Here is a 19,116-nt window from a genome sequence, read left to right as displayed (position 1 = left end):
GCGCTCTGCCTCCCTTTCCCTTCAGGACATTCCCCTCCCGTCCGCTGGATCTCCTCCAGCTCCTTCCTGGAGTGGTGTCAGCGGGGCAGGGGCTCCCTGGCACCTCAGCCTCCTTCAGCTTTTCTGGAATTCCAGAATTCCAGAATGGTTTGGGTTGGAAGGGGACATTAAAACCCATCCAGTTCCACTCCTGCCATGGCAGGGGACACCTTCCACTGTCCCGCGGTGTTCCAAGCCCTGTCCAGCCTGGCCTTGGGATCCAGGAGCAGCCTCTGGGCACCCTGTGCCACCAGCCTCCCAGCCAAGAATTCCACAAATCCAACCTAAACTTCCGCTCTTTCAGTCTGAACCTGTCCAGTGGCTGCAGTTCCTGAGGGAGTGTCTCTTTCCCACCGCACAGCTGGAGCCAGCAGTGACATTGAAGCCAGCAGGACAGGCACAACAACCCCAGCATGGAGAAAAGGAGCTTGGGCCCACAGTGTCCTCAGCCACACGAGTGTCACACGCTGTCCATGCCACCAAGAGTGACAAGCAGTGACACTGAAGCCAGCAGGACAGGCACAACAACTCCAGCTTTTTGGAGAAAAGGAGCTTGGGCCCACGGTGCCCTCAGCCACACGAGTGTCACACACTGTCCGTGCCACCAAGAGTGACCAATCATGGAGGCAGTGACACCTCCGCTCTCCACCCTCCTGCCATCCTCGCCCTCAGAGCAGCCCTTCCCCCATTTCCCTGGTGGCTCCAACCCTTCCTGCCGGAGCACAAACACATCCCCAGGAGATGAGTTGTGCTTCTCCTCTCCCCGCTGCAGCTAATGAATGCAATTAGTGCAGATGGGTTTATTCTCATTAGGGAGCCGGGCCTGGCTGCGGCCTGCGCGCGGAGCAGCGCCTCGCCCACGCTCTCCATGGAAGCTCCTCACCTCCTCCTGCTTGGCAGATGCTGCTCCAGAGCCAAATCCTGGATGTGAGGATGGAAGGGAGAGAGTGTTGGAGCTGGAGGGGAGCCAGGGAGCCATGGAACAGCTGAGCTGCCTGGCAGGCCAGGATAGACTTGGCTCCTTCCTCCCCAGCAACACCATTTTGCTTTGGAGCTGCTGTGATGGACACAGAAAAGGATGGAGGGGCTGGGAGTTGAGCTTGATGCTTGGAAAAACTGGAATATCAGCACAGATCCGTGCTGGGCTCTGTTTTGGTGGTTTTATTTCAGAACCTATGGTGATACCTTGCTTGGAGCTGCGTGGGATAGTGGAAGGTGTCCCTGTGAATGACAGGGGGTGGGACTGGATGATTTTTAAAGGTCCCTCCAACCCAAACCATTCCAGGATTCTGTGAGTCCATCATTCTTACTCTGGACCACCAAAACACCTCCTGATCACAGAATCAAACATACTATGCTCCTGCCAAATTCTCCACATCCTGAATTTTCCCTCCAGTTTCACAGGACCTCAGAGGTGAGTGTTTGATTCTATGATCAGGAGACGTTTTGGTAGTGCAGAGTAAGAATCATGGAATCACAAAATCCTGGAATGGTTTGGGTTGGAAGGGGGCCTTAAAAGCCATCCCGTTCTCCCCCCTGCCATTCACAGGGACACCTTCTGCTATCCCAGCTGATCCCAAGTAAGGTTCTGAAATAACGCCATAGGTTCTGACATAAAACCACCAGCACCCAGCCCAGCGCAGATCTGTGCTCATATTCCAGTTTTTCCAAGCACCAAGATCAACTCCCAGCCCCTCCATCCTTTTCTGTGCCCATCAGAGCAGCTTCAAAGCAGATCTCAGGAATGAGCTGAGACCGAGCAGGCTCAAAATGTGTGGGCAAACACTCACCTCTGAGGGTCCTGTGAAACTGGAGGGAAAATTCAGGATGTGGGGGATTTGGTAGGAGCAGAGTATGTGATCAGGAGGTGTTTTGGTAGTCCAGAGTGAGAATGATGGAATCACAGAATCCTGGAATGGTTTGGGTTGGAAGGGACCTTAAAAATCATCCAGTCCCACTCCCTGGCATTCACAGGGACACTTTCCACTGTCCCAGGCTGCTCCAAGCCCTGTCCAGCCTGGCCTTGGGCACTGCCAGGGATCCAGAGGCAGCCACAGCTGCTCTGGGCACCCTGTGCCAGGGCCTCCCCACCCTCCCATTAAAAAATTCTTCCTTATTTCTGAGCCTGAACCAACCCTCTTTTAGATTAAAACCCTTTTGCTGTCCCTCCAGGCCCTATAGAAATCTGTCCTTCTGTAGAAGGTTCCTTCAGGCCCTGCGAGGGGCTCTGAAGTTTCCCTGGATCCTTCCTTTCTCCAGGTGAGCGCCCCCAGCTCTCCCAGGAGCATTCTCCAACCCCTGGAGCAGCTCCATGGCCTCCTCTGGATTTGCTCCTGTGCTGAGTGCCAGGGCTGGGAGAAGATGGAAGGAGAGGGGAGAAGGATGGACAATGAAATTGGAATTTTAGGTGTCTCTCAATTTCAAGGAGCAATGTCCCACCCTGAACAAGTCTGTTTCTCCCTGACCTGCCCCATCCTGTGGGGCTGCTGAAACCCCAGGCCAAACTCCTGCTAAACCCTCCCTGACAGGGAGAACCCCTTGGGAACTGCATGCAACCACAACCCAGGACGGGATCCCACCTCCCAGGGAGCACAGAGCAGCATCTCCAAAGGCTTGAAACAAATCCAAAAGTTTATTTCCAACGGTACACAGACCATGTGGGATGGGGATGCGCTACACCACGACTGGCTTTCGCCTACAGCCACCCCCTCCCCAAAATCCTGCTGCTGGCAGGGTGACAACCCATGGACAGAATTGCCACCAGCAACCTTTGCAGACAATAAAAGTCCTTTTTTCAGTACTCCAGATATTTTTTTTTTTTCTTTAAAAGCCTGGGGTAGTGGAATGTCGTTTGAGGCCAGGCTGGAAATCCAGCATGTGGGATGGAGGGATGGGTGGGATTTTTGTTGTGAGGAGGGGGAAACAACCTTGGCAGGAGATCTCTGCTTGGCTAACAAAGGCAGATCTGTGTAAATAGAAATACTGGGGTGAAATACCTGGCAGCACACCAATGGCAACACTACAACCAACAGAAAAATCAAGCCAGCAACATAAAACACCTTCAATGATAGTCTGGGTTAATTCAAAATCTCCCCCTCCCCGCTCCCCCATATTCATGCAGGTTTATTTTGTCCTCTAAGGTATTAAGAATTCGAGTTGTAAAATAGGCAAGTCGTTAAAAAAATTATTACAAAACACTTTTGTGACAATGTTTGAGAAAGGGTGGGGTGGGAGCCCCGGGTCAGACCGGCTGCACTTCACTCTCTGTGACAATAAATCAGATTAAGAAGAAAAGACAAAACTCAGGGTGGGTTTTTACATCTCTGCCTGGTAAGACCAAGAGTGAAACCAGCTGCAGAGCAAACCACTTCATCCACCCTTCATCCAAAGAGCTACGGGAGCTGTAGTAAAAAGATCAAAATTGGGGGAATTAGGGGGGCTGGGACCATCTAGGTTACTTGTGGCTTACAAACATTCCCAGGTGCCAAAAGTTTGGAGTCCAGTGTGAGAAGAACTGGCCTTCTCTGTAGAAGAACTAGAAAAAGAGTATGAAAAGGTAGAAAAACCAAAAAGCACTTCTTTTTATGGGCTAGAAAGAGTTACCAAAAGGTACCTAAAGACTTTTCCCCTCCCAGATCCACAGGAATTTTTAAAAGCTCTCACACCTGATTCAGAACTGCTTCAGCAGGGTCACCACAGACCTCTAAAACCCCTTTGTGACCCCCAGCTCATTTTGTACATAAATCCCCACATAATGATTCCCAAAGGGATGGTTCCCAAAGGGATGGTTCCCAAAGGGATGGTTCCCAAAGTGATGGTTCCCAAAGGGATGGTTCCCAAAGGGATGGTACCCAAAGTGATGGTTCCCAAAGGGATGGTTCCCAAAGGATGATTCCCAAAGTGATGGTTCCCAAAGGATGGTTCCCAAGGTGATGGTTCCCAAAGGGATGGTTCCCAAAGGGATGGCTCCCAAAGAGATGGTTCCCAAAGGGATGGTTCCCAAAGGGATGATTCCCAAAGGGATGGTTCCCAAAGGGATGGTTCCCAAGGTGATGGTTCCCAAAGGGATGGTTGCCAAAGTGATGGTTCCCAAAGGGATGGTTCCCAAAGGGATGGTACCCAAAGGGATGGTTCCAAAGGGATGGTTCCCAAAGGGATGGCTCCCAAAGGGATGGCTCCCAAAGGGATGGTTCCCAAAGGGATGATTCCGAAAGGGATGGCTCCCAAAGGGATGGCTCCCAAAGGGATGGTTCCCAAGGGATTGGTTCCCAAGGTGATGGTTCCCAAAGGGATGGTTCCCAAAGGATGGTTCCCAAAGTGATGGTTCCCAAAGGATGGTTCCCAAAGGGATGGGTCCCAAAGGGATGGTACCCAAAGGGAGGTTCCCAAAGTGATGGTTCCCAAAGGATGGTTCCCAAAGGATGGTTCCCAAAGGGATGGTTCCCGAAGGATGATTCCCAAGGTGATGGCTCCCAAAGGGATGGTTCCCAAGGTGATGGCTCCCAAAGGGATGATTCCCAAAGGGATGGTACCCAAAGGGATGGCTCCCAAAGGGATGGTACCCAAAGTGATGGTTCCCAAGGGATGGTTCCAAAGGGATGATTCCCAAAGTGATGGTTCCCAAAGGGATGATTCCCAAAGTGATGGTTCCCAAAGTAATGGTTCCCAAAGTGATGGTTCCCAAAGGGATGGTACCCAAAGGGATGGTTCCCAAAGGGATGGTACCCAAAGGGATGGCTCCCAAAGGGATGGTACCCAAAGGGATGGTAACCCAAAGGGATGGTTCCCAAAGGGATGATTCCCAAAGGGATGGTACCCAATAGGGATGGCTCCCAAAGGGATGGTACCCAAAGGGATGGTTCCCAAAGTTTCCCAAAGGACAGATGAGCAGGGGAAAGCCAGGAGGTGTTTAGCAGCAGAAAGGAGAGACAAGCCACAATCCACAGAAGCATGGGCCCGAGGAGGAGCCCAGAAAGGTGGCTGTGTGTCCCCCGAGAGCGCTGGGAGCAGATGAAGCAGACCTGGGAATCACTGCCCAGCCTGGCAGGAGCCCAGGCTGTGTGTAAACAGGGAATCAGGCCACCTCTGGGAAGGGGCAGCCCCACAGCTCCGGGGCTGCTCCTCTGGCCCTTCCCAACATGGGGAGGGGACAGCGGGAATGGGAGGGGAGGTGGGGGGCAGGAAGGGGCAGGAACATCCCAATGTAGGGCAGCATCTTCTGGATGGCATCCCATGGTGGAGCAGCATCCTATGGTGGAGCAGCATCCCATGGTGGAGCAGCATCCCACCATGGAGCAGCATTCCATGGAGGAGCAACATTCCATGGACGAGCAGCATCCCACCATGAAGCAGAATCTCACCATGGAGTAGCATTTCATGGAGGAGCAGCATCCCACCATGGAGAAGCAGTCCATGGAGGAGCAACATTCCATGGTGGAGCAGCATCCCATGGAGGAGCAGCATCCCACCATGGAGCAGAATCCCATTTTGGAGCAGCATTCCACTGTGGGGCTGTATCCCACCATGGAGGAGGTGGCATCCCATTCTGGAGTAGCATTCCACCACGGAGCAGAATCCCACCATGGAGCAGCAGTCCATGGAGAAGCAGCATCCCATTTTGGAGTAGCACTCCACCACGGGGGCTGTATCCCACCAAGGAGCAGCATTCCACCATGGAGCAGCATCCCACCACGGAGCAGAATCCCACCCTGAAGCAGCATCCCACCACTGAGCAGCATCCCAGCAACATTCCAGACCAGCCCAAGGGAAGGAAGTGCTACCAGGAACTGGGAAAAGAGCAGGACCAAGCGAGGAGAGCAGAGGCACAGAGGTGTAGGAGGAAGGAAAGACCCAGAAAGAAGCGGTCGACTTTGATTTTCGGATTTCTGGCTCGCCTGCACCCGGGCTGGCACCTGCCCTGTGGCAGGAGGCATTTCAGGCACGTCTAAGGCATCTCAGGGAGCTCTCTTTGCTTTCAGAATCGCCTCTGTTCCCTCCCTACGGCTTCTTCCACCAGCACGTGGTGCAAACGCTGGAAAAGAAAAGTCTGGAGCGGATGAACGAATTAAACTCTCATGCACTACCACTGAATGTCATCACAGGGCTAGGAAGCACCAAGCACAACACAGGAACCACTTTTACTTGCAGAACCAAAGCTAACCATAGAGAGAATGGTAAAAAGTGGGGGTTTGCTGGGGACACAGAGCTGCTGGTGTTCCCTGACCCACCCCTGCTACGCGACGCCAGAAATGAAAAAGCACAAGACCAAACATTGAGTAACAGCACAGCCACTCTAACCTGTCTGCTATATATCTGACAACTTAAATCAAAAATATTAGCTTGGAAAGAAACCAGCAATATCATTCCAAGAAGGTTATACACATCCTTAGCAGTTAACTTTGCTCAGCACAGCTCTGGTGCTTTAAATATGGAACAATCGAACAATTTTGTGAGCAGAAAAGTGACACAGATTTATTCTTTACATGGTTTTTTTTTTTTGTTTGTTTTTCTCTTTCTAGGCAACTCTACAGACTTCAGATCTTTTGCCTTGCAATGCAGATCATCTGATTCCCCCAAAGGTGGCCAGGTTCTTTAAACATGCACATCTCTGTAGCTTCCAGGCCGTGTTTTTTACTTATTTTTGTTTAAATTCTGCGGACCAGCAGGTCGTCCCCATTCCTAAAAACTCTACATCAGTGTTCAGGGTGGCCTGAGTGCCCGTCAGGCTCCTCCTGGGTTTACAGGATCACACAGAAGAACTTCTTCTCTCTAAAGGGGTTTTCTGAGGCCGGGACGGGGGTCAATAGAGGGTCCTCCTTGGCGTGGGCTTCACAGTACGCCATCAGGTCTGCTGCTGCTTTGGACACCTGCAAAAGGAGGAGCCCTGGGTTAGGGACAGGCTGTGTGACCGTGTTCACAGGGGTCTCAGGTTGAGGGAAGAGATGAGGATCTGACTCCATGTTTCAGAAGTCTTGATTTACTATTTTATATTACATTAAAACTATACTAAAAGAATAGAAGAAAGGATTTCATCAGAAGGCTGGCTAAGAATAGAAAAAGAAAGATTGATAACAAAAGCTCTGTCTCAGACTCTCTGTCTGAGCCAGCTGACTGTGACTGGCCATTAATTAGAAACATCCACATGAGCCAATCAAAGCTCCACCTGTTGCATTCCACAGCAGCAGATAATCAATATTTACATTTTGCTCCTGAGGCCTCTCAGCTTCTCAGGAGGAAAAATCCTAAGGAAAGGATTTTTCATAAAAGATGTCTGTGACATGGCTGTGCTGGGGACATCCCACCTGGAGAAGTGCCACCAGGCTGGCAGCATCCTTGGGCAGGGAATATCAGATTTGATATGAGAACCTGACTGACTGTGCAGCAGCACGTCCCTGCTGGGGCTGATTCTGGGCTGGTTCTTCACCTCTGGGCTCTGAGCTGCTCTGTCAGCCTGAATTCCCATTCCCAGCTTTCCCAGCCTTCCCCCATTCCCACCCTTCACCTGACAAGGACTGACTACAGCATCCCTGCTGGCTCTCCCACGCATCCCTTGGCAGGAACATCCACAGCAGATTTCCTGCCCTCACCCACCAGCCTCGCTCTTTATTCCAGACATGGCAGCAGCTCCCGAGCCACCAGAGCTCATCCCAGCCCTGGAACACTTCTCTCCCTGGATTTAAGCTCTTAGCAAGGAGCTGAGATGCCTTGGGGACAGTCACTCCTTCCCACCACCCCACAGGGCTCCAGGGGATGCTTCCAGCTGCCTCTCACCCCTGGGAGTGCCAGGCTGGATAGGGCTTGGAGCAAGCTGGGATGGTGGAAGGTGTCCCTGGCAGGGGGTTGGAACAAAAAGGGCTTTAAAGGTCCACTCCAACCCAAACCATTCCCAGATTCTACAGTCCCATCTCCCTGGATCTGCTCCCCCAGGGCCATGGCTGGAGGTTCGGCTCAGCCCGTGCATTGCTTATCTCACCTCTCCCTTCTTTTTGTGGTGGCTGGAGGAAGGTTGGAGCAGCAAAGCACAGCCCTCTTTTGATTTCCCTCTTCTTTTGATTTCCTTAATCTGGTGCTCGTAACACTGATGACTGAATGGTCTACTTAAAACAAGAGCGTCCCCCACAAACACCACCTGGCTCCACCTCCCAGCTCCCTCCACGAGCTTTGGGCAGCAGCCACCACCTCCCAGCCTTCCCAGAGGCCTCTCCCAAGAATCCCTACCTTTATCCTGTCGATGTTGGCCTCCATCTTCAGCTGCTCCACCAGCTTGCGGGCCTGTGCTATGCTAGCAGTGTTGTTGCTAGCCATGGGCAGGCCAGGAGGGCTCTCGGGATGGGCTGTGGGCAGGAACACACCGGGATCAGCTGCTGGGCTGCTCCTGCCAGCTCCAAAATGGGTTTTTATGGGATTTTAAAAATGTATATATATATATTAAAAAATATAGATAATATTATACATGCCAGCCCCCAAAGGATGGGCTGGGGTTGCTTGTGTGGAGGGTTAGAGCCATCAAAATGAGGGGGTGAGGATGGCAGATGCCAACCCAGGGCAGGGACATGCTGCCAGTGCTGTCCCCAGAGCTGAGTGGCACTGGGGCTGTCCAGAGCCCAGCCTGCAGCAGCAGGAGCCCAGCTGATCTGTGCTTTGCTGTTTGCTGTTCCACACCAGCCTCTGACAGCAACAAAAACCAGGGAACGGGATTTCTGTGCCAGGCTCATTCCCTGCCCTTCCTCCAGCCCCTGCTGGTGCCCAGTGTGTGTCCAGTGTCCCTCAGCCTCCCTGCCTTTGTCCCTGCCGCCAATTTGCACATTGAGATGCTAAACAGGATGCTGGAGTTTCCTGTTTCTGGAGATTTCTACCCCAGGCAGGCGGGGGATGCTCATTAAGGTCACTCCAGGCTGGATCCCGGATGTTTTTCCAGCACCTTCTACCAGCAGTGAGCTCTGGCAGAGGCAGCAGAATCCCAGCATCCACCTCCTGCAGCAGCAAGGGCTTTCCAGCAGTGCTGAGGCTGACTGGGGCTGCCTGCCAGCTCCAAAATGGGTTTTTCATGGGATTAAAAAAAAAAAAATATACGTTTTAAAAATTATATATTATAACATATATATATTATATATAATCTATGTAATCTATAATATAAATATAATCAATATCAGATAATAGATATTATATATTAGATAATTGATATTATATTAGACAATATAGATTACATATATAATATAATATAATATAATATAATATAATATAATATAATATAATATAATATAATATAAACTACATAATATATAATGTTATATATTCTAACATTATTATAATATACATTATATAACAATAATATATAACATTATATATTATAATAATGTTATAATAATGTTATAAAACATTATATATTATGTAGTTTATATTATATTATGATGTTATATTATATATATTAGAATAATATTATACAACATTATTATAATATATAATGTTATATATTATAACATTATAATTGCAATTATAATATAAATTACATAATATATAATATTATATATTGTGTAATTTATATTATATTAATGATATATTAATGATATATTCTAATATATTCTATTAATGATATATATTCTATTATATCATATAATATCATCACATAATATAATATAATATAATATAATATAATATCATATAATATCATATCATATCATATCATATCATATCATATCATATCATATCATATCATATCATATCATATCATATCATATTTATTATATTATATATTTTTGTGGGGTTTTAGGGGATTTATATTGGATCCCACTCAAATCTGTGGGATTTCTAGAGGAATCACCCTGGCACTGGTGCCTGTGCTTGGAGCCAGGGCCAGCCGTGTTTGAGGATGAGGAGGGGAGCACAGGGAGGGGTTGTTTTTTACCAGAAGCTGATCTCTCCGCTGATCTGTGCCTCTAAGGGAAGCTCTGCTCCTCTTGGCCCTTCGCTGCCCTTAAATAAAGAGAACAGAAAATGAAACCCAGCTCTGTGGGACGATAATTTCCGGCGCCAGGGATCCCACAGACGCCGGGTGCCACATCCCCAGGTCCCCGCCGTGCGTCCCCCTGCCCCGTGCAGTGCCAGCCCAGCCCCCAGGGACACTTTTTGTTTGCATTCAGCGAGGTTTTCAGCACAGGAAGAGGTTCCAGTCATGGGCAAGCAGCCCAGGGCTTCTGGCAGCCCCGAGCAGGCTGGAGGGCGCACAGGGCATGGGCTGAAGGTCTGGCGCACAGAAGGAGCACCCATCTCCTTAGAGTGCTGCCAAAATGCTCCAGCCCAGCTCCTGCCTGGATCTGCTCCCCAGGCCATGGCTGGAGGTTCAGCTCAGCCCCTGCATTGTGTTTATCTCACCTCTCCCCTCGTTTTTGGTGGCTGGGGAAGGGTTTGAGCAGCAGAGCACAGCTCTCTTTCGATTTCCCTCTCCTTTCGATTTCCCTCTTCTTTCAATTTTCTCAATCTGGGGCTCAACACTGAGGACTGAATGGTTACAAAGGATTCTGAAATGAATCTTTTGCTTCACAGGGCACCATTTGTGTTGGAGAAGCTTTTTGTCTTTCACAAACAGAGCGAGATTAGCAAGAGACGTTCCTTGGAATTTTATTACAACATCAGCCTCATTTTCTCAACATTAGATAGCTGAGACAATAGAGAAATAGCAAAAGCTCACATCTTGCCAGCAGCAGCCAAAGATTTCTTTGTTACAGAACATTTTAAAAATTTTCTAGCCAATAGCATATTGCTAAAGTTACAAACAATTGTTCTAACCAATCACTAGAGGTACACATACTTCACACAACACTTACTTATTTCTAAGTAAGAAATACTTCTTACTTAATAGAACTTACTTCTATTAACAATGCACAATACACCATTATTAAGCTTAAAACCTTCTACTATGTTACTAAATATATTTTTTCTACAGTCTTAAGGTCTATCTTAACCAAACCTAAAACTCAAGCTATTGTTTCAGGTCCTTATTTACTATTAACTTTACTTACTACAATATTGTAACTTTTTCCTACCTTCACACTTTACAACTAATTCTAATTTCTCTATTCTTTCTATTTTAAAAATCTACTTTCCCAACTTTCTTTCTTATCTTCACTATTCCCCACACCATGGAATGTGTTGTGTTCTGGCATAGCAGCAGGTTCAACCAAGACTGGCTTGGGTGCCACAGAGACTTTCCCAAGGCAGCAAATGTCACCCCTGGCAGGGTTCCAAAAGTGTGTGACTGTGGCACTTGGGGACACGGACTAGTGGTGGGATTGGCAGTGATGAGGGCTCAATTTTAGAGGGCTTTTCCAACCTAAACAATTCCATGTTGTGCCCTTTCATATTGTGTCTTAAGCTGGACTAAGGGAAATTTTAGTTGGATATCAGGAAAAAGTTTTTTACAGAAAGAGTGATAAAGTTCTGGAAAGGCTGCCCAGGGAGGTGGTGCAGTCCCCATCCCCTGGGTGTGTTTAACAAAGCCTGGATGTGGCACTGGGTGCCAGGGCTGAGTTGAGGTGTTGGGGCTGGACTGGACTCCATGATCCTGAAGGTCTCTTCCAACCCAGGGATTCTGTGAATTCTGTGGAAGGACCTGCTCCAGTGGCAGGGAATCACTTCAGGGACTTCTGTTTTGGATCCATAGGAGCAGGGAGGGCAGCTGAGAGCATCTGTATGCCTGTTACAGCCCTGATATTTTAAATAATTCCGTACATCCAACCCGCTGCCACGCTCCTGCAAGGAAACCCTCCCTTGCTCTTACTACAGCCAGCCCTAGGGACACTAAAATGGGGAAAACAGCCCCAAAAATAAGGTGAGGGAAGGGTGGGACCCTCCTGAGAGGAGCACAGGCCTGTTGGGACAATGTTGGGGCAACTCAGAGGAGCCTCCCAGGAGCCACCACACCCTGGGCCCTGCTCAGCCACTCTGCAGGTGCTTCAATTAGAAACAAGAAGCATTTTGGGGCCAGGGATGGGTTTAGAGCACTTCCACCCCTGGGGAAACCCGGGGCGTTTCCTCCACCACAAATAACAAAAAAAGCAGCAGGTGACACTTCAAAATGAGCTGCTGAATGTCCCACCCTGGACAACAGCCCTGTGGAGCTGCTCCAGCACTAAAGCAGCTCTTAAATCCCAGAGAGAGGAGACGCCACTGTGCCCTTGGGAAGGCGTGGAACCCCAAAATTCCATGGGTTTTTTGGTTTGGATTGGATTTATCATAGAGAGATGGAATGGAATGGGTTGGAAAGGACCTTAAATCCCATCTCATCCCACCCCTGCCACGGGAGGGACACCTTCCACTGTCTCAGGGTGCTCCAAGCCCTGTCCATCCTGGCCTTGGGCACTGCCAGGGATCCAGGGGCAGTTTGGATTGGATTTATCATAGACAGATGGGATGGGTTGGGTTGGAAGAACCTTAAATCCCATCTCATCCCACCCCTGCCATGGCAGGGACACCTTCCACTGTCCCAGGGTGCTCCAAGCCCTGTCCAGCCTGGCCTTGGGCACTGCCAGGGATCCAGGGGCAGCCACAGCTGCTCTGGGCACCCTGTGCCAGGGCCTGCCCACCCTCATATTCCTTCCCAAAATCCCATCCAACTCTGCCATTCCCTACGTCCTGTCCCTCCATCCCTCGTCCCAAGTCCCTCTCCAGCTTTTTGCACCCCTCAGAACAATCCCAGCCCTTTCCACACACAGTAAATAACCCAAGGCCCCTCTGCGCTACAGACAAACATCAAAACAAGCTGGCAAGGTCCCGAGCTGTAATTACAGTGCAGAGCCCAAAAGAGACACTATCCATGTCCTGGCCCTGTAAAACATCATTAGCATGGAAATAACGAGGAAGGGCTCATTAACCTGTGGGCTCCAAGGCAGGAATCCCATTATCCAGGCACACACGTGCCATTAAGGGAGGGAAATAAGGCACTGCCTGAATTCCCTTGGGAGGGCCATAGAACTCCTCTCATTGCAGGCAAAGCTCAGCACAACAGCATGAGTGGGTGTGAGAGCAGCCCTGTGATAATGGGAAGACCAGGAAATGAAATATAAATAAATAAAAATAAAAATTAAATTTAAAAAAAATTAAAAATAAAATAAAATTTAATTTTTTTTAATAAAAGTAAGCTCAGCACAACAGCAGAGGGTGTGATGAGAGCAGCCCTGTGATAATGGGAAGACCAGGAAATGAAATATAAATACATAAAAATAAAAAAATAAATTAAAAGAAGTTAAAAAATAAAAATAAAATTTAAAAAAATTTAAAAATGAAAATGAGTTCAGCACAACAGCAGAGGGTGTGAGAGCAGCCCTGTGATAATGGGAAGACCAGGAAATGAAATATAAATAAATAAAAATTAAAATAAAAATTTTGAAAATTTAAACATAAAAACAAGCTCAGCACAACAGCAGAGGGTGTGAAAGCAGCCCCGTGATAATGGGAAGACCAGGAAATTAAATAAAAATAAAATAAATAAATTTTTAAAAGAATTTAAAATAAAAATAAAATTTAAAATTTTTTTAAATAATAGTAAGCTCAGCACAACAGCAGAAGGTGTGAGAGCAGCCCTGTGATAATAGGAAGACCAGAAAATGAAGAAAAAAAAATTAAATTAAAATTTTAAAAATTTTAAAAATAAAAACAAGCTCAGCACAATAGCAGGGGATGTGAGAGCAGCCCTGTGATAATGGGAAGACCAGGAAATAAAATAAAAATTAAAATAAATAAATAAATAAAATCAAAATTATCCTAAAACAAAACCTATAAATAGAACTATAACTGTAAATATAAATAAATTTATAGACATAATAAAGGAAATGATAAAATAAAAAAGAATATGAAAATGAAAATGTAAAAATTAAATATATTTTATATATTTATTTATAATATATAAAAGTAATATAAAATATAAAATATATATATATAATATATTTTGTATAAAAACATAATTTTATATATATATATAAAGTTATGGACAGGGCTTGGAGCAACCTGGGATGGTGGAAGGTGTCCCTGCCATGGCAGGGGTGGAGTGGGATGGGCTCTAAGGTCCCTTCCAACTCAAAATATTCTGGGATTCCATGAAAAATGCTGGCAAAAAATGTCTGGACATGAAAATTTTGCTGCTGGTTTTTGCTAAGCTCCAAACCCACCTCATTTGTTGCTCCCTGCTGAATGAAGAGCTTTGGGTACATTTGAATGACTTTTTTTTCTGTCACCAGCAGCACCCAGACTGAACAGGCACCAAAAATTGGGATTTAGGTGAACAAACAGTGAGGCACATCCCTGATCCCTGGTGCAGCTCTGCTCATTCTAGCTTTCCCAAAAATTTCCCAAAGAATGGCCAAATATTGGAAAATCAGGGCTGCCCAAATATCAGGGAATAAAGATGCCCAGATACTGAGGGATAAGAAAATCCAGACAGAGGGAAATACAGATTGACAGATATTTGGGAAATACAAATGCCCAAATACTTGGGAACAAAGATATCTAAATTTTGAGGAATAAGGATGTTCAAATACTGAAGGATAAGGGTGCCCAGATAGTGAGGGATAAGAAAGCCCATGCAGGGGGAAACACAGATTCCCAGATATTTGGGAAATAAGGATGCCTAAATACTTGGGAACAAGGATATCCAAATTTTGAGGAATAAGGATGTTCAAATACTGAAGGATAAGGATGCCCAGATACTGCAGAATAAGGATGTCCAAATACTGGAAAATAAAGATGCCCAAATTCTGAGGAATTAGGGTGTCCAAATCCTGGGGAATTCAGGGATATCTGAAGACTGAGGAATAAGGATGTCCAAATATCAGGGAATAAGGATGCCCAGATACTGAGGGATAAGAAAGCCCATACAGGGAGAAATACAGAACTCAGATATTTAGGAAATAAGGATAGTTATTTCCAAATACTTGGGAACAAAGATGTCCAGATTTTGAGGAATAAGAATGTTCAAATACTGAAAGATAAAGATGCCCAAACATCAGAGAATAAGAATGCCCAGATACTGGAAAATAAAGATGCCCAAATACTGAAGAAAAAGGATGTCCAAATACGAGGGAATAAGGATGCCCAGATACTGGAAAATAAAATGTTGAAATACTGAGGAATAAGGATGTCCAAATACTGAGGAACATGGACACCCACATCCTGGGGAATTCAGGGATACCCAAATTCTGAGGAATAAGGATGCCCATATAAAGGAAAAAAATATTCCCAGATACTTGGGGAACAAAACTGCCCAACTACTGGAGAATAAGGATGTCCAAATATCAGGAAATAAGGATGTTCAAATACTGGAAAATAAAGATGCCCAAATACTGAGGAATAAGGATGTCCAAATACTGGAAAATAAAGATGCCCAAATACTGAGGAATTAGAGTGTCCAAATCCTGGGGAACATGGACACCCAGATGCTGGGGAATTCAGGGATATCCAAATCCTGAGAATAAGGATTCCCATATAAAGGAAAAAAATATTCCCAGATACTTGGGGAACAAAATTGCTCAAATTCTGAGGAATAAGGATGTCCAAATACCAGGGAATAAGAATGCCCAGGTACTGGAAAATAAAATGCCCAAATTCTGAGGAATAAGGATGTCCAAATTTTGGGAAATAAAGATGCCCAAATACCAGGGAATAAGGATGTCCAAACCCTGAGGAATCTCCACCAAAATCTTCACCTCTTATCTGCGATGTGGAGCAACAAACGTGGATGTGGAGCAGCTTGATGTGCAGAGATTGAGATTTAAAATGCTCTGAGCTAAAAGCCACCACTGCTCTGGGCCAACCAGCCCTCCTCCATCCCACCCTCCTGGATTCCTGGAAGCGTTTCCACACCAAATGGCACATCCAACCCAAAGCAGGCGCTGCAAAAGGAGCATTTCTCCATGCTGAGCCCTCCTGCCGAGCTGCCATGCCATCCCTCCCTCCCAGCCCGGCTCCTGTGGGGCTCTGGCACCCCAGAGATGCCAGCTCTGCTTGCAGCAGTAATTAAGCTTCATTTGCCAGCTCCTCGTCAGCAGCAGCTGCTGCCTGCTCTGCACTGAGCTCACAGGCTGTGGAGCACAGAGGATCCTGGATTTGGGTGCCTGGTGCTGGATCCATCCCCAGCTCCAGCTCCAAACCCATGGCATCGGAGCTGAACCACCTCCAGAAGTTTTTTTCGCCTCTTTTGGTTGGGTTTTAGCTCAAGGTGTGCGTGGGTGGAGATTGGAATTCTCCTAAATGTTTTTAAAAAATGGCATTTTCCCATCCCTGGAAGTGTCCAAGGCCAAGTTGGATGGAGCTTGGAGCAACCTGCGATAGCAGAAGGTGTCCCAGCCATGGCAGGGCATGCAAAAAGATGAGCTTGAAGATCCCTTCCAACACAAACCATTCCATCATTTATGGTGGAATAACCTTTTCCAACCTGGATGATTCCATGCTTCAGTTTTCCAGATTTTTTTCACCTCCCAGCAAGGTTTTTCTCTGCTTTCCATAAAATCCATCTCTCCCCTCTGAACCAAAAGGAAAAGCAGGAATGAAACAGAAAGTGCTGACACTGGCCAGGCTGAAACCTCTCCCTTCCCTCACCACAAAGACTGAAAGCAGCATCACCCACCCTGAAACCAGCTCCTTTTTGGGGTGAAAGCAGCAGCCTCCCTGCTCCTTGCCTGCAAAAAAGGTCATATTTTCCATCCTGATGCATTTTCCACTCATTTATAGCAAAGTGGGTGAACCCCACTGGGACAGGAAGGATTTTGGGGAGAGCAGGGATCAGGGATGCTCCTACCAGGCAGGCATCACCCATGTGGGGTTTGAGCCATAAAAGAGGGGATTTTTGGACAGAAAAGAGGTTTTTTTGACAAAAAGGGATTTTTTTGGACAAAATGGGGCCATGCTGGGTATTATAACGAAGAAATTAGTCCCAAATCTCATTCACTCTGGGATTTCTCCCTATCCTTGTGCTTCCCAAGAGCTGAGCCCAGCCCAGGTTGCTGAATCCCCATTGAGACAAGCAGGATCTCCCAAAACCTGCCTTTTTCTCCCCAAAAGCAGCGAGGGTGCAGATCCAGAAGGGATAACTGGGAACAGGGTCACTGTCTGGCTGGAGTGTGGGAATCCCTCGTGAGGGGCTGGATGCCTTTGCCAGGCATCTTGTGGCTTTTGCTAAAAGCCATGGCTAAAAATAGGTGGCTCAGCTGAAAAAAAAAAAAAAAAAATTGCTAAATATATCCAGAAAAGTATAAAAATACAAGAGGCAAAATAGAAAATAGCAGAGCCACGTTTTCCAGGGGGTGAGAGATGGGATAGTCCCACTCATCCCAACAGGAGCTGCAGATCTGGCTGGGAAAGGAGACTTAATACACCCAAATTCCAAATGTTTCACTTTTTCCTTAAGGAAAGAAAATTATCTGAGCTTGATTTGTTCCATGGAGCAAAAAAAACCCCTTAATCCTGAGTGCTGCTTCTATCCCCAGCTCCCAGCCCCTCTCCACAGGGATTTTATTCCCTTTCCCAGCCATTTTTTAATCCTGGATGTCCAATCCAGTGTTTAAATCCCTGGGAGGCAGCTTGCAGGTCAGAGATGTTGCTGGCAGATAAATAAATAAATAAATAAATTAAAAGACAAGGGAGTGGAAAAACCGAGCTTGTTTCCATGGCAACAGCTTCCTTATCCCTTTGGCTGCATCCCATCCCTCCTGGCAAACCCAGACAGGAGAGCTGGGATGGGCACCTGGTTCAGCCCCAATTGCTGATCCCAGAATGGTTTGGGATGGAAGGGACCTTAAAAATCATCCAGTTCCACCTCTGCCATTCACAGGGATCCCTTCCACCATCCCAGGCTGCTCCAAGCCCCATCCAGCCTGGACTTGGGCACTGCCAGGGATCCAGGGGCAGCCACAGCTTCCTTCCTTCACCACCCTCCCATAAAAACATGATTTCTTATATCTGTGCCTGAATCAACTCTCTTTAGGATTAAAACCCTTTTTGCTGTCCCTCCAGGCCCTATAAAAACCTGTCCTCCTTTAGAAGGTTCCTTCAGGCCCTGCAAGGGGCTCTGAGCTCTCTCTGGATCCTTCCCTTCTCCAGGTGAGCACCCCCAGCTCTCCCAGAGCAATTTTAAGGATGGGAATTATCAAGCCAACACGAAAGCACATTTTGCTCTTCCCTGATTTTTGCAGAGCTGAGCACCGGGACTGGCTCTGTCAGAGATGGGGTGTGCCCTTCACTCACCTTGTGGGAAGCTCAGATGGAGTCAGGAGGCTCCAGCCTCACATTCCTGCCGTGCCCCCTCTCCCTGGAGCAGCCCGTGGGCATCGCGTGCAGGGCAACCTCAGCTGCTTTTGTTTTCTCTCAGGCCCCAACTGAAGGCTCAAACTGAAGCAAACAGGAACCAACCTCAACTTCCTTTTTTTGTTTTTTAGGGGTTTTGTGGTTTTTTTTTTTTTTTGGTTTTTTTTTTTTTTTTTTTAAATGTTGTTCATGTGAAAGATCAGCAGCTCTGGTCCCTCCTACAAGGCCACCGTTCCTACAAGGTTTTGGCTCTCTCCACCTCAGTGCCACAGACCTGCTCCAGGGTGGGAAAAAAGTATTCAGAGCCATGGGAATGCCACTAGGGAATGCACTGGTAGTTGAGCAAACCCCCAGGCTGCTTTAGGGCTGTTATCTGGGGGAAAATCCTGGGAAAAAGTGCTGGTGCACAAGGGTTGATGCCAGTGGTGGGAGCAGATCAGGCTCTGGGTGTTCCCTCACCTTGGTCAAATACTGGGGAATAAGGATGCCCAAATTCTGAGGGATAAGATGGAATAACATGCCCACATATCAGGGAACAAGGATGCCCAAATTCTGAGGGATAAAATGGAATAACATGCCCAAATATCAGGGAACAAATATGCCCAAATACCAGGGAATAAGGATGCCCAAATTCTGAGGGATAAAATGGAATAACATGCCCAAATACCAGGGAACAAATATGCCCAAATATCAGGGAACAAGGATGTCCAAATTCTGAGGAACAAGATGGAATAACATGCCCAAATACAAGGGAACAAGGATGCCCAAATATTGAGCAATGCCCAG

At 47.1% G+C, this 19,116-nt stretch overlaps 1 protein-coding gene across 2 annotated transcripts in view; it reads right to left on the bottom strand.

The window, feature by feature from the left end:
- Positions 1–6,483: 6,483 nt before the first annotated feature.
- Positions 6,484–19,116, bottom strand: part of GNG2 (G protein subunit gamma 2) — a 30,218-nt gene continuing 17,585 nt past the window's right edge. The window contains exons 1-4 of one of the 2 annotated variants that reach the window (XM_063159629.1): positions 18,271–18,399; positions 9,944–10,011; positions 8,257–8,372; positions 6,484–6,905 (exon numbers count right to left, since the gene is read on the bottom strand). In XM_063159629.1, the coding sequence (XP_063015699.1) occupies positions 6,777–6,905; positions 8,257–8,343 (216 nt within the window). In that variant the 5' untranslated portion in view covers positions 8,344–8,372; positions 9,944–10,011; positions 18,271–18,399 and the 3' untranslated portion in view covers positions 6,484–6,776. Of the gene's footprint in view, positions 6,906–8,256; positions 8,373–9,943; positions 10,012–18,270; positions 18,400–19,116 lie in introns of those variants that run through there. The other variant, XM_063159630.1, reaches the window with a different exon arrangement.

This window comes from Melospiza melodia, chromosome 6, assembly GCF_035770615.1.
Source record: "Melospiza melodia melodia isolate bMelMel2 chromosome 6, bMelMel2.pri, whole genome shotgun sequence".
Taxonomy (NCBI): domain Eukaryota; kingdom Metazoa; phylum Chordata; class Aves; order Passeriformes; family Passerellidae; genus Melospiza; species Melospiza melodia.
Note: the sequence above shows the minus strand (reverse complement) of the source record. Positions and strands in the feature narration are given on the sequence as shown.